General features: G+C 34.7%; 1 protein-coding gene across 3 annotated transcripts; it reads left to right on the top strand.

Moving 5' to 3' along the window:
• Positions 1-2,030: 2,030 nt before the first annotated feature.
• Positions 2,031-3,950, top strand: LOC118055236 (uncharacterized). 3 transcript variants are annotated; one of them, XM_035067089.2, is made up of 4 exons: positions 2,031-2,336; positions 2,571-2,971; positions 3,137-3,303; positions 3,554-3,950. In XM_035067089.2, exons 2-4 carry the CDS (start codon positions 2,704-2,706, stop codon positions 3,662-3,664), a joined length of 546 nt encoding a protein of 181 aa, XP_034922980.1. In that variant the 5' UTR covers positions 2,031-2,336; positions 2,571-2,703; the 3' UTR covers positions 3,665-3,950. The 3 variants fall into 3 exon arrangements, with proteins under 3 accessions (XP_034922980.1, XP_034922972.1, XP_034922964.1); XM_035067081.2 differs by having other exon boundaries at positions 2,031-2,314; XM_035067073.2 differs by having other exon boundaries at positions 2,031-2,971.
• Positions 3,951-15,820: the final 11,870 nt, after the last annotated feature.

Genomic DNA, 15,820 nt, shown 5'->3' on the forward strand with positions numbered 1-15,820 from the left:
TGTAGAGAAAGCAACTTCTTTTCTTTTTCTTTTTTAAAGATGATCATCGTGTCGTATAAACAATAAAAAAGAAAACAGCGATAACCCCACTAGCAAGACCACCCTCAGGACTGATCCTCCGGCGTTTGGTAGGAAAGCTATGATCGGAAATTAGAATGTTCATAGAGGGATACGAGACCTAATCTTGCTGCCCCCACAAGGAGCTACAATCTCTCAACATTAATGTAAAGTCTGAGCTGCATCCACTGGCATGATATGGAGAGCATATAAATATAGATTCTAGACCACTACCATTTTAATAGTACATGGTTGCCTCGCCATTGTCACAAGAGGCTAAGGACCCTCCATTTTAAATTAGAGGGTGTAGTCCCCTACAGCAGTCATGCTTGAACAAGAAAGAGTCCATTCACCATTAAATATGAGATCCGAAAAACCCCGACACCTCACATGGCTTGCATGCACTGACAAGTAATCAGAGATGTTTGCACACATGTGAATCGATCATGGAAGTAAACCCTTCATACGTATCGGGAAACTGATAATCTAGCATGGACCTCTGTAGATTTAGCACAAGAGTCAAAGATCCTCACGAAGATTACTGTCCTTTTTTCTCTTTAACGTAAAACCCAGTTAGGTTATCCTGCTCGTAATCCAATCACGAATTCATAAATTATGAACAGCCGGATGACCTAGATAGCTAGACATAAATAAACAAATGATTCGTGGGTTTTATCTTCGATCGCGTCAGATCCCTGTGTCGACGTTTGGCTTTTGCGAGGGAAGACACAGCACTGACACTTTAGTTGGTGGCTGCCGGTGGGTTTTGCTTCCAAACAATCAAATCCGGCAGCCTCCTTCTCGCTCCCCTCTCTTTTCTAAATGCTGGTTGGTCCTATATTAGTATATATCCGTCCTTTTTCCTTCTTTATTTATTTATTTTTGTCTTGTTTGTTGTTATTTTTTTAATGTATTAAATGGAAAGAGGGTACAACCTTCCAGAAAGAGATTCTTCCTTGCTATTCTTGATCGTCCCAAAATACATGTCCAGGCAGGCAAGGGATTAATTCTTTTATCTTCTTCTTTTTTAATTTAAGAAATGATTCTATCTTGCATAGCTCATACCTTCATATCCTGGTAAAAGACGAAAACACCCTTGACTGGATCGTCGAGGGGCTGATCGAGTCTCCATTTCATCTATTCATAAAACCACCTCCTTCCACACACTTAAAAAATTGTCTTACTTGTTAATTTGGTTAATTAACATGTATTAATTAAAGCACAAAATATTTATTCTGTACCAAGATGTGTCACTTTAATTTGAGTCCATTTGAATTGCATCGGACTGTGGTCTGTGGACCTCCCACAAAAAAGTTATGCTACTTTTTTTTTTTATCTATAATAAAAATTATTTTTTAAAATTTTTTTAGTTTGAAAATCTATTAAATTAATATTTTTTAAAATTAAATAGCTAGAAAACTTCAAAAACACACAAGAATTAATTTAAAACTAAAAAACATTTAAAGCATATCGGACCACAAAAACAAACCCCACAATCACATGATAATATATTCAAACCAACAATGCATGTATAGAATTGCTTGAGAAAAAAATTAAAAAAATAAATAAATCGAATTCTTAAATTGCTTATATGGCTGCAATGCCCTGCATGTCATATGTGAAAATGAGAACATCTAAAGCACTTCGACAAGAGGTAATTAAGCAAATTTAATTTAGCAGTGATATGCCTAATTGCCTCTAGATTTAGCATTTAAAACAAGATTCAAGTTCCAATGAACATTTTTTCTTTCAATTATGACTATGTAACAGGAGGTAATTACCCTCTATTGTGTAACTCGAGAAGACTTTAACCTTTCCATTTTTTTTTTTTTATGAAAAAAGAGAAGAAAAGAAAACTCTGCAAGGTTAATCTATAGAAATTCAAGCAATATGTAAGCTCGGACGTGGTAAAATATCCAAAGTTTTGATGAACTTTTTGTGAGAAAGAATAGGCGAAGAGCAAAGGAAGTGGATAAGATGAGGGGGTGTCCTTGTCCAAGCAAGGGAATCTCCCTCGCACACGCCTGACCTGATAAACCCTTGCCTCGGGCATTATATTCTGAGGCGGCAGCAAACCGAACTAAGATAGCACAACCTCTATCTATCTATATTTGCACGTCTAAAAATCATAGTGTAACTCTTTAAATTAATGTCAAAACCTTTGGCCCCGTCGATACCGGAGAGGATGCCCGGCCACGCTTCCATCTCCTGACGCCTCTCCACGTGGCAACCCCACCAGCTTCCAGGATCCATGCCGGTGCCGATAATTTTAAACACCAGTACTTATTTTAATTAATGATATTGCATAGCGTATTGATAAGTGCTAGTCTTTAATATTGATGTTAGTTGTGTTTTAGCGATACCGAGAATTTAAATGTCAATTTTTTATTTTATTTTTTTGTTTTAAATTGACCCACATGGAGAGGAGAGTTAGTTGGGAAATGAGAGATGGCCTGCTGCTTGTGCTTGATGAATAAGAGCTTTATTACTAACACTAGTACTCATATTTGTAGGGTGATGGGAGCTGTGTAGAAAGAGACTTGTGCTCACCTCAACTCACCTCACCTCGCCTCCTTCCTTATCTTTCTTCATCCTTTTCTTTCTTTCACTCACTCCCACCTAGAGGGATTGACAGAGAATAGAGAGATGGGGAACTGTCAAGCCATAGATGCTGCAGCGCTGGTTATACAGCATCCAAGTGGGAAGATAGAGAGGTTATATTGGCCAGTTAGCGTTAGTGAGGTGATGAGGATGAACCCTGGTCACTATGTTTCTTTGATCATTCCATTGCCTGTATCTGGGGATCAAGAAAACCAAGAACACGTCAAAACTGTGCAGTTCACCCGTGTTAAGCTTCTCAGGCCAAGCGATACTCTTACACTTGGTCATGCTTATCGCCTTGTTACTACTCAAGGTTGGAATATATTTATATATATATCGCTAGAATGCTGCTGCTTGTGATTATTGATTAGTCTCTCAATACTCTCCATCTATGATGCTTATTTTGATTAACCAAGATCTGCCGAGTATATGTATGGAGATAAAATTCTGATTTTCCCTTTTTCCTATGTGGTTATAGAAGTTATGAAGGTGATACGGGCCAAGAAGTACGCAAAACTGAAGAGACAGCAGCAGCCAGAGCCGGTTGACGAGAATAAGTCACAGCTGCAGGTAGCAGCACCAGAGAAGAAGCGAAGCACAGATTGTGAGGCAGAAAAGAAGCCTAACACAGAGAAGGATTGCAAGGTATCTCTCCCTCTCACCTACTTTTCTTTTCTCTTTTCCACTCTGAAATAGTAACTGTTGTCTAGATAACATGCACAAATTAATACAAGTGAGAGAGGCAGAGCCAAAAAAGAAGAACAGGGCTGCTCTGTTTCGCCAACAATCTTGATGCATGTTGAATAGGATTAAGAACGACTATAAAAAATTAATTGTTTGAACCCTGTTCGAAAGTCAAAGTAATGACGACTCTAATGATTCTGTGATAATTCAGGAACCCAAACATGAAAGACATCGACACAGGACGCCATCAATCAACTCTGCTTCACAAAGGTCAAAGTCATGGCGCCCCTCCTTACAGAGTATCTCTGAGGCTGCAAGCTGAGGATATGTCGAATTACAACCTGCCTAATAGCCAATAAAAGGCGCAACAGATTGCTTTCACCATTAACAGAATTTGGCAGTAAATGGACAGATGTGCCATGCATCCAGTATTGTCTTATACACAGCAAAATAGAGCCATTCAACCAAAGGCGGTGGATAATTATCTGTGCCATTGTCAACTTAAGCTCCCAGCAGAAAAAATATTCTCAAGTAATAATCTCCTGTACAGTTACAAAAGAGGCAATGGATCTGATATTGTTTAACAATTATATTTTATGTTGCCTCCATATCCTGTGCCTTTAAGGTTAATGATCAGGAATTCGAATAAAATGCCAAGACAACTTGGAAAAAGGTCTTAAATACAACTAAAAAAAATCAGTTTGGTAGGTTTGAGTTCCTCGCTTCGCAATCCAAAACAGAGATGCCCTTGCTGACGAAGGTGCTCCAGGAAATTTCTTACCCTTGAGAGAAACCACAGCTCATCTGTGAATGGCTCCGGCTATAAAGTCCCAGGTCGTCGTCCTCCATGGTCCTAGTGCAAGAAGTCACTAAATAACTGGTTCCAACACTACAAGTTAGGTAGCATTAACCTAAAATGTTAATCCTCTGCGTTTTTACTTGAAGCATCAAACAATCAGGTAGCATATAGAGACACTGCCAACGCTGGGCCTAACAAGCACAAAAGTTGGAATCAATTGATGGAAGTTGTCTCAATGATTGTCCTTATTTTGTTGTGAGGTCAGATATTTCTTTTGGGGCTCAATTATTAACTGTTATCAAGTCGAGCAAATGCAAGGCTCCTACGAGATCAGAAAAGGAACCATGCTTCAAAATAAATAATAATAATAATAATAATAAAAAAAAACATAGATGAAAGAATGGAATTAGGAGTTACAGAACTTTAGCAAGTTGTATGGTCCAAAAGAAATAGAAAATGGCTTAAATGCTGATGGTTACCATCACTCTCAATCAGTTATGTAGCCTTACAATAACAGGAGCTAAGGCTTAAACACCCCTTTATTAGCCTGATCAGATTATCGAATAACATGAATTAGAAAGAAAACTTTGTCAAAGAAATATTTCAATCCAGTAACTTAAGCTATTAGATAAGGTCCCAAGATATAATTTATATTATTCTCTAACACACCTCTTTAAATGAAAGCTTTTTGAACTTGAAACTTACACAGACCTGCACTACATTGTTCTTATTTTTTAGTAAATAAATAGGGATTGTGAGATTCGAACTCGTAACCGTTTCAGATTTGGGGAAATCTAAGTGTCCTTGAAAAAATTTTTTTTTTCGTCGTTAATTTATGGAATCCAATTGATATCAGAGCCTCAAATAGAAGAGAAAAGTGTAAGAGTCCCGAAATAGTGTGAGAATCACAAATAGTCCATAATAGCAGTAGCTAGTAGTAACTTTATTTTGTGAGAGTCCACAATAGCAGTAGCTTTCTTTTATTACATGTTCTTTCTTTTGCATAAGCAGTAATACGATGGCTTCAAAGACAAGTTTTATGTAGGCAACAATTCCTTGTTTTAATGGTCATTATAAGCATTGGAGCATGCTAATGGAGAATTTCTTATGATCAAAAGAGTAATGGCAAGTGGTTGATTTTGGGATAACATAACTAGAAGTTGGGATCATTTTAACATAAGCACAATAAACAGAGTTGAACGACTTGAAATTAAAAGATTTGAAGGCAAATAATTATTCATTTCATTCCATTGATTGTTCTATACTAGAGACAATTCTTAGCAAAGATACCTCCAAACAAATATAGGATTCTATGAAGAAAAAATATCAAGACTCTTCAAGGGTGAAGTGTTCACAACTTCAAGCTCTCATGTGAGATTTTGAGACTCTACAAATGAAGGATGGAGAATTAGTCACCGATCATTTTGCAAAGACCACGGGGATATCCAACAAGATGCAATTTCATAGTGAAAAAATGGACGATGTTATCATTATTGAAAAGATTCTACATTTTTATCCTCAAAGTATGATTATGTTGTTTGCTTAATTGAGGAATCAAAGGATATAAAAGCTCTTTCTCTTGATGAACTTCAGAGCTCCTTGTTAGTATATGAACAAAAGATGAAATGAAGGGCCATCACAGAGGAGCATACTTTAAAGGCTTCTACCTTTGATGAATCCTCACTCATGAGAGGAAGAGATAGAGGCAAAGGTTGAGATAACAAAGATAGAGGCAAAGGGAGAGAGTGTGAACAAACATTTGAAAAAACTAATATGGATTGTTATAGGTGTCACAACCTTGGTCATTATCATTCTGAATGTTATACCCAGCTGCCTTAAAACAAAGAAAAGTGGCAAAAATAAAACTTTATAGAGAACAAAGAAGAAGAAACTTTGTTGATGGTGTTCCATGCAAAGGATAACAAATGTGAGCCAGATGTTTGGTACTTAGATACAGGCTGCAACAATCATATGTATGGTAGTAAGTCTTTCTTTTCTCATCTAAATGAAGACTTACACTCTATTATGAGTTTCGGTGATTATTCTAAAATCAATGTTATGGAAAAGGGTTATGTCCAAATCAGAACTAAAGAAGATAAAATTGAGACTATATCAAATGTATTTTATATTCCTAATTTGAAAAGCAATTTACTAAGTTTAGAACAACTACAAGAGAAGGGTTACATGGCTACAATCAAGGATGGTGCCTGTGAAGTTTATGATCCTACAAAGGATCTAATTGCTTATGGTAAGATGACACTGAATAGGTTGTTTCTGCTGCAAATTCAGACTCTCCAACATTGCTTTATAGCTAGGGAGATTGATTCAATGTTGGTGTGGCATTATCGTTAAGGCCATTTGAATTTCAATGGTTTAAAGACTCTTTCTTAGAAGAACATGGTAATTGGTCTTCCCAATAATATTCCTCTCAACAAGGTGTGTGAAAACTGTGTTATTGGCAAACAACATCATAAAGAATTTCCACAAAGAAAATCATGGAGAGCAAAGAAGATCTTGGAGCTAGTTCATTCTGATCTTTGTGGACCAATAACCCATCTTTAAATGGAGGTAAACGATACTTCATCACCTTCATTGATGACTACAGTCGAAAAACATGGGTTTAATTTTTACAGGAGAAATCTGAAGCTTTTAATGCATTCAAAAGCTTCAAAACACATGTTGAAAAAGAAGTAGACAGGACCATTAAAACTATACGATTGTGTTGGAGAATTTTATTCAAAAGAGTTTGAATTTTTTTGTGATGAATATGGAATTCAAAGACAATTAGTTGTAGCATACACACCTCAACAAAATGAAATATTAGAGAGGAAAAACCAAACTATTCTAAATATAGTGAGATGCATGTTGGCAAATATGAGAGTTCCAAAGAATTTCTGGCCAGAGGCTATGAAATGAAGCATATATGTCTTGAATTGCAGTCCTACATTTGTTGTTCAAAACATGACTTCTAAAGAAGCCTGGAACGGACGAAAGCTATATGTTGATCACTTTAAAGTTGTATTGCATATGCATATGTTCCAGATGAGAATAGAAAAAAGTTAGAAGACAAAGGTGAAAAATGTGTGTTTCTTGGATCCAGGGAACATTCAAAAGCCTACAAATTGTTCAATCCCACCACGAAAAAGATTGTCATCAGTCCAGATGTTGTTTTTAATGAGGAGAGCACTTGGAATTGGATTGAACAAGGTACAAGCCAGCAGCAAATTAATACCAGTAATGTTTGATGAAAAAGAAGTGGAAGTACAGCTACAACAACTACAAAGCCTGCAATCAGACCAGTAGCTACAACAATTATAAAGCCTCAATAAAAATATAATTTATATTATTCTTTAACAAACAAAAAAAAAATACAAAACCTGCCTCTTGCCCGCCACTGTACCTGCTAGAAATTGCTCATTTGAATCGTTTCCCAGGGACATTCTTCTTGTTCATTTTCAATAACAAAGTCTGGTCATTCTTTAAAAGAAAGCCATATCAATGCTTAAAGATTAGAATTGTTCCCTTTTCCAAAATCATTATACCAGGTAGAAAATTTATCTATAAATATCTGTCAACTATAATGTTTTAAATTTGACTCTCCAACCCACCAAGAGAAGAGAGGGGAGGCTACTTTAAGCTGATAAAGGATCTCGACAAATTAACCATGAAACTGCACCTTATGTTCAAGGAACGCAGCTCTGATGGTTTACAGGGCTATCTGAAATTAACTAGCTTTGCCAGAAACATGCAAACCACTACCCACAAAGTTCAACATAGAAAGCAAACTTCACGTCATTTTGTGCCCAATTTGGTGTTTTGGGTTAAATTCTTACCACGACCTTTCTTGCTCATCAGATTGTAACATCACTCTCGGTTTACATGAACAAGAAATGAATGGCATATCAGCCACTTTGAACTCCAGAAACACATAACTGTTGTCGAACTCAATTATCCTCAACACTTTTACAACCTTTCCATTCATGATCAGCAGTTTTGCTATCATATCATGTTGACAATTCCTTTCTCCAGTCACCTTCTATATCCTCTACTAATTTTTGAACCTGTTTTTCACAACTCGGCCATGTACAATAAATCAAATTCAAGTTGAATTGGGAGACACCTGTAACTGATTTCGTGGATGATAATCCATACACGTTCAAGGTAGAGAATAGCGTCAAATCCTAGGACCACACAAATCACATCGACAGTCAACAGGATAAAACAATATTTTTTTCTTACAGAAAGTCAAGATGAAACAACTACGTTGTGTTGAATCCTTTACTGTAAGAATCCTTTAAAGTACCTAGTACCCTGAGTGCGCAGGAAAATCTAGTGGACATTCTCGATGCACGATTTTCCTTTTATTGTAAGAATGCTGGCACTAAATTATTAATGCTAGTTTAGGCACACTTTTAATGCTAATGACGACTAAGGATATTGTCACCAACATAAATGCATGCTTTCTACTCCAATGCAAGGATACTGACCGTGAAACAGGGCCTCCGGTTCTGTTGAAGTTTTATTACATGTATGGTGACAGGTAGGTCCATGTTTTGATGCTCTGCATGCAGACATTATTTGTTGTGAATTTCAGATCATATAACGGGCTCTTCTCACTATCCCAACCTTTCAAATTTCTATCATCTCTTATAGCATACCCACCATGTTAAGTGACGATGAATCTGATCGTTAAGCTGTGAAGTGATACAGAGATGCCGGCGGTCTGTCTTATCATCAACCCATAAATTAAAATATATACTCACCAGAAGAAGTTCTCTAGTAATACAATGAGGTATCCAGCATGTTGATTTTCAATATATTAAGCTCCTTACTAAAATTCGTATGATTTTCCATGAAAGAAAAATAATAGCCAGCTTTGCCCACTTAAGCATTTTCCCAAATAGGTTATGCTCAAATTTCGTTTACATATTTCTCTTAATTATTTGCAATCCATCAAGGTCTTTTTAACTTGTAACTATGGCTAATTAAAAGAACTACCTCAAGCGAGAAGAAGCTCTGAGCAAAAATGAATTTGTTGAATGGATGAGTTATAAACATGTGGGTCTTGCAATCCACAGACATAAGGCTGAATTATGTCAACCCAGAAAAGAAAAATGGGCCTCTCCTGGTCAAGAAGCTCAGGATTGGTTTTGTGCGACTAAATTTCCTCCTTGATTTTAGTTTTAAGTAAACGGTGCATGTCCAAACTAAGAGCTTGTTTAACTCCTTTATTTCCAGCTGTTATTGTTTTACTTTAAATTAAAGCAAGTACAAATACAAAAAAAATCATATTACTAATCTTTCATTTTTTTTATTCTATAATTCACAACTACATATCTGATTTTTTTTTTAATTTTTCATTTGAGATATTTAACATGCATTCATAAAAAAGATCTACACTTAATTTGATTTAATATGAAAAGATAATCATACATCATACAAGCATTTACGAGTCATTTCAATTTCTTCCTGGATGTTCATGTTTATATAATACTCTCATGGTTTTTTTCCTTTTTTTCTCTTCTGGGTTTTTATATATATATAAAAAAAAAAAAAAAAACTCTATTCATGTTTGAAGGGACATTCTCATCATTAAACATGGAAAAAGGGCCTGGAGGAAAAACATGTGGATACACAAAGATTTAGTTCTTTCTTTTCCTTTTCTTTTTCGTGGTATTGTATATGGAGGCACATGGAAATGTTCGGCAGAACGAAAATCAGCACCTCGAGAGGGTATAAAAATGCACAGGTCAGTGTTCATACATCTAACCTAACCTCAAGATCTTTCCATTGTGGTGTGAACAGCAGCACTAAAGGGAACCGAGCAGAGAAAAAAATCGAAAGTTATACATGTCAAAAAGGGTGTCTGGTAAATAATAAAAACACCCTTCAAGAGAAAGTGAACAGTTTACTCGAAATTGCGTTGAGTAATCAAAACCTAAAATAGCTTTTTGCTCGAAGGGTAGCTTTTTGCTTGGTACCCCATGTACATGTATACATATTGCGCAGCTAGCAAATATATAAGCTCGAGAGAATGAAATTTGATCGTCTTTTCCGGCACGCCTTTTCTTTCTTTTACCCCGTTGTCTGAAGTTAGAAAACAACGTGATGTGGAGTGCACTAGGATGGATTGTCGCTTTGTGTTTTTCTTAATTGCTCTTTAATTAATTGGACATTAATTAGCAACAAGTACAAAGCTCATAAATGCCATGAAGAAGAGTTAAATTAATTGAACATAGTAAATAAATCCTGTTATTTTTAATGGGGATCTTTTAATTATCAATGATAATTTTTTAATTACAAAACACGAAAACATATCTTCCTTTAAACCCGGTTGCTGAGCTCTCCAGTTCTCCATCAAACCCTTCCCAGCAGCGTTCGAATTCGGCACTCTCCAATCATGTTGGATCCTTTACACCAGTCTCCAATGGACACCACGTCGTTTCTTTGAAGTTAACCTTTGCAAACTATCTCTATTGGAAAACCCAGGTGCAGCCCTCAAGGACAAGGGTTTTTTTGGCTTTGTTGATGGGAGGAGGCCGTGTGCCCCATCTTTTTACTGTATAGGAACAACAAAAAGTAGAAGCAATTTCCTGATAAAGCTCCCCTCCTTCCCTGATTAATCAACAATCAATCTTGTCACTGTGCATACTTGCTTTGTTCTTTAGCCTTTTTCTCATCTTTGTTTAAAGAAACTGCGGAGTACATTGAAGCTTTCGGCTAAACAGCAATGTCTTTTTTGCATCGATCAACCAAATAACCTTCCAATCTTTTTCTACCGCGCTGACACAAACCGAGTAAATTCATGCCATTTTTGGAAGCCTTGGCGTTCTTTTTCTTGAAATTACCACCCGCAACGTTAATTTTCTCACAGCCAGCTTTGCTGGGTTTTTTCTTATAATTATTGTATATAATAGCGTTTTATAAAGAGCAGATTAAGATAAATTAATAAGGTGTGTGTGTGTACACATCTCTTCATGAATATATAGTGCTATTCGCTCGAATTCGTGATACATGGGTGCGATCGAGCGAGATCGAGGGGGTGTGGTCATCGATGGTGCTGTTCAACTTGGTGACTGAACAGAACACAAGAGAAGGCCCTTTTGTCTCCACTCTTGCCTTAGAGGTCCGAGCACTACCACAAAGGCAATAAAGAACAACACGACAAACACGCAAGACGCTCCCTCGAGAGTAGTAGTCTCCCTTCCTTCCCTTTCAGTTTCTTTTTCCATGGCATCCAAAGAAGTTCATGTGAGTTGGAAAGCTAAAGCCAGCCCTGGGTTCCCCTCCTTTTTTTATATTCAGCCTCCCCATTACAGGCAATATTCAACTATAAAATCATGATCTAGCTAGCAATTACAATACTAATACTCCACGTACAAGACATCTGTAATGAACATATACAAGTAGCATTATTTATGGCGTCGACATTATCCACACGCATTTTGCCAAGCAGAACATGTAATTTGCTGTATAAACACACACAGTGAAGTTCATGATCCGACGGAAAACGTACAGGGAGGAAATACTCTGATACAGGAGCAAGAGTAGGCGTATAGTGGCTGTCCTGAGGTCAGGAATTTACTACTATTAGAAAGACAAAATGTTAATTTGTGGAGGTACAAGGTGGGATAATATTCGATATCAGATATTCCCTTCTTTTTAGCTTTTCTTTCTTGGCTAAAGTATGACACAGAGGATGGCGACTTTTGAGTGCCCTATGGACTAGAGAGAGAGGTGCTGTCTTGCATTCAGCAGAGAATCACAGGCTATATCTGAGATATATTGCGTGCATCATTCCATCTTTTGAACTCTTTAGTTCCCAAGGGGCCAATAAACCTTTTACAGCAACCCCACGAGGCACGATGTTAAGACTAAAAATCATCTTTAAAGGCTGAATTTTAGGGTCCTCCATTTTTGTCATGCCCGCAAAATAAAGTTGAAATTTCCCTAAGAAAGGAGGTAGAGAGTAGGGTTCTGCTCCCTACACTCCCATACGTACGCACATCTTTCTTTGCGAGGGATAAAGGATTTTTGGCTTTTGGCTTCTACTTAGGATTCCTCGCTTTGAACACCATTTTGTTTTTGCGAAAAAGGAAGAAGAAATGACGCGTCTGGATAAGAGAACGAACAGTGGTGCTATAGAAAGGGAGCCTAAGTTGAAGTTTAAAGTATTTTTTATTTAGAAAATTATTAAAATATTTTTTTATTTTTAAAATGAATACATTAAAAATTAATCTGAAAATAAAAAAAATAATAATTTTTAATAAAAAAAATTAAATTTTGAGAAGGGTATTTTAAAAATATAGTTGTAATTGTTTTTCAATGTAATTTTTATTTAAAAAATTCATTAAAATAATATTTTTTTTATTTTTATTTTTTATACAAGCTTATCAAAATAATCTAAAAACACAAAAAAAAAAAATTAATTTAAAGCTAAAAAATTTCAAAATATTTTTAAAACATAACTATATAAACCCCAATTTAGATCTAGTTAATCGAGATTGATATACCTTTTTTCTTATTGGTCGGAAGTGTGTTCGCGGCTCATGATTATTGATAGTAGTTAGATAAACCTTCTTCTTATTGGCCCCAAGAGTGTTTGCCGCTGATGATTATGAACAGTGGCTGCAGCTTAATAGCATCCATTCTTTTGATATAAGCTATTATAGGTGAATTATTATAGCTACCATTTACTAATTAATCAACAAACACAAACTCACTTGGCATAATAGCATGGTGGGGGATAGTGGTGGTCCCCATCTGCTAACAAAATCCAAATTCTTACAGCTTCAACTTTTTATATATATATATTATATCAAATAAATTAGAAGCCTTCCACCTGTAACTGAGGTTAAACTTGTTTTTTGTTAAAATTTGAATTATTATTTTTATATATTTTTAAACAAAAAATAATTTGTAACTATACCTGCGTTTATTAGAATTGCTTGTATATATGTGTATTTATAAATATAAAGGTCATGTAGATGCAATTATGCATAAACAGACTCCGGGTTTTACTACATTTAAGGATAAGATTTTGATTTTTATATATATGTTTGGTAATCACGATCCAAGGACCGCAGTTTGTTAGTTGTCAATGTGAGTCTATCTTTTAGAATTTATTTATTTTTATGTTTTTGAAAAATAAAAAATTATTTTTTTTACTTTAATTTTTTATATATATTTTATGTTACTTTAATATATTGAAAAAATAAATTATAAAAATATATTATTTTAATATATTTTTAAATAAAAAATATTTTAAAAAAAATTATTATCACAATAATAAATAATAAATAAGTTCGTAAGCATTTAAATAAAAAAAATATCAGTTGTTGAACACCAAACCAGACCTGTTATTTGTTTAACTTGACCTTTTAGTCGGAGAGATTAAAAGATGAACTGTATTTTATTGCCAACAATATAACATGGTCCCAACCTTCAGGGCTCTCGCCAAGCTGGTCTAATGAAAAAACGCCACGTTAAGTAAATTGGTTTGTACGTACGTACGTATACGACGACCAATTAAGTACATTAATTCAAGATATTACATAAATAACCAAGTTGATTCCGACACACACCATGGCTTCTGGGATCCGCGTCGTTGGAACCAACTACAAGGCCTTGTACAAAGAGAGCAATATATTAATTATATATGGACTGGTTTTTCCACGGTGTTGTTCACTCAAATATCCCATGCCCATAAACACCAGAATGTATGCCAATCGGAGACTCCCCTCCCGCTGATCGGAGCCATTAATGGTGTTCCGGGGTAATTCCAAGAACTGTCGCAATTGTGCTCACTTGAAACTGTCGACATGTATGTTGCTATTCTATCTTCTTTTGTGGTCCAATATTAAAGCAGGAATTTGATGTGATGCGCGTGTTGATTTAAGAGATTGTGATACATAGAGGATGCTTATTCATTGATCAATCATGTGGATCACAAGTTGATGAGGTGAAAAGCTACGATGATAAATTAACTCGGGTATCGCCTCTATATCATGGTTACCTTCATTTATTAAAAAACAAAACCCAAAACAAGGGCCATTGTACATGTTAATATATATATTAATGCATGCAAAAGATAACATACATAAACAGACCTTGTGTCAGAGATCTAGGGCTAAATGACAACCTTCTAGCTGGGCTTTTTCTATTTGGATTAGTATAGATGATGTCAATATGTTTCGGGGAAAAAGGAGCTTTTAAGGTTTTGGACTTTTCTCGCGATATTTGATCATCTCTGTGCACACACACTCAAACTTGTACCAACTTGTGTGTATACTTTAACAACATGCCCTAACTAATTAGTTTACAATTAATTTCTTCCGAGTAATTTGAAGTGGTCAACAAAAAACCTGCAAGCTGGGCTTTTTCTATTTGTATTAGTATAGGTTTTTTTAGGAGAGAGAAAGAGGCTTGCTGAGTTCTACTTAAGAAAAATAAAAAGTGTCATTAATATTAATTTAAATAAAAAAACTAATATTTGTGTCAAATAATTTTATTTGAATAAAAAAGTTCATATTAATGTTTTTTTTATTATTTTTAAAGTTTGTGGAAAAACATATATGAGTTTGGTTGATTTTTAAATTTAGTTGATTTCAACTTTCAAGATAATTTTTTAATATTATAGATATCTATACACAACTCCTATGATATCTTCGTTAAAATGAATTTGAAAACAAGTTTCTAAAAAAAAAAAACTCAAGTCTTGATTTCTCAACCATTGCAGTAGTTGGAATTTAAAAAAATTAAACGACACGTGTCATCTGTCTCAGCAAGCGACACATCAACTTTATTGTTTTTTTTTTTAAATTGAAGTAACATGTTTTTTGCCCTTAGTTGCAAAAAGAGAGAGAGAGAAAGATGAGCTCAATCACACAAAACCTAACCAGGCAAAGCTCATGTATGACCCTTGACAAAATAGGCCAGTTAGGTTGGCATAGCCTTTGCTTCTCTTTTTTTTTTTTTTAAAAAAATAATATTTATTTTTTTATGGTTTTTTTTTTATTTTTTTTTAAAATTTATATTTAAATTAATATTTCCCTCCCTTCTTTCATTTTACTTGGAGAGTCTTTTTTAAATAATGATTATTTTTTTAGTTATATTTAAATTTAAAGAAGTTTTTTTTATTTATCTATAATTTTATTTTTATCTTTTATATGGATGAAATTTTATTTTTTAAAATAAAAAATATTTTCAGATAATATTTTTTAAGAAATAGCCTTAATTAGCTGTATTGTTTTTCAATTTTAGTTTTAAGTATTCTTAATAACTTTTTATTTATTGACTCATAATTTTAATTTATTTAATTTCACATATACATAAAAGATTTAATATAAATTTAGATTTTTTAAATTATAAAAATATTGAAAAATTCTCTATATATAATTTTTTCTATAAAAAATATTTAATCGGCGAATGAGCACGTAACTTTTACATCAGCAAAAGATCGAGGAGTCGTATTCATGACAGAAATATATTTTTATTACTAGCGGGGCCAATCAATCGCTTCAATCTGCTAGGCCCTTCATGGCACTGGGCAGTGGCCTCACTAAATTCCACACCTGTTTTTCAAAAGTTCCTGTACAGTAATAAAACAAATCAGAAAGCTACAAAGTTACTATTGTCAATCACATGCCATGCACAGAGAGGAGAGAGGAATATCGAAGG

The sequence above is a fragment of the Populus alba genome, chromosome 8 (genome assembly GCF_005239225.2).
Source record: "Populus alba chromosome 8, ASM523922v2, whole genome shotgun sequence".
In the NCBI taxonomy this organism is placed as follows: Eukaryota; Viridiplantae; Streptophyta; class Magnoliopsida; order Malpighiales; family Salicaceae; genus Populus; species Populus alba.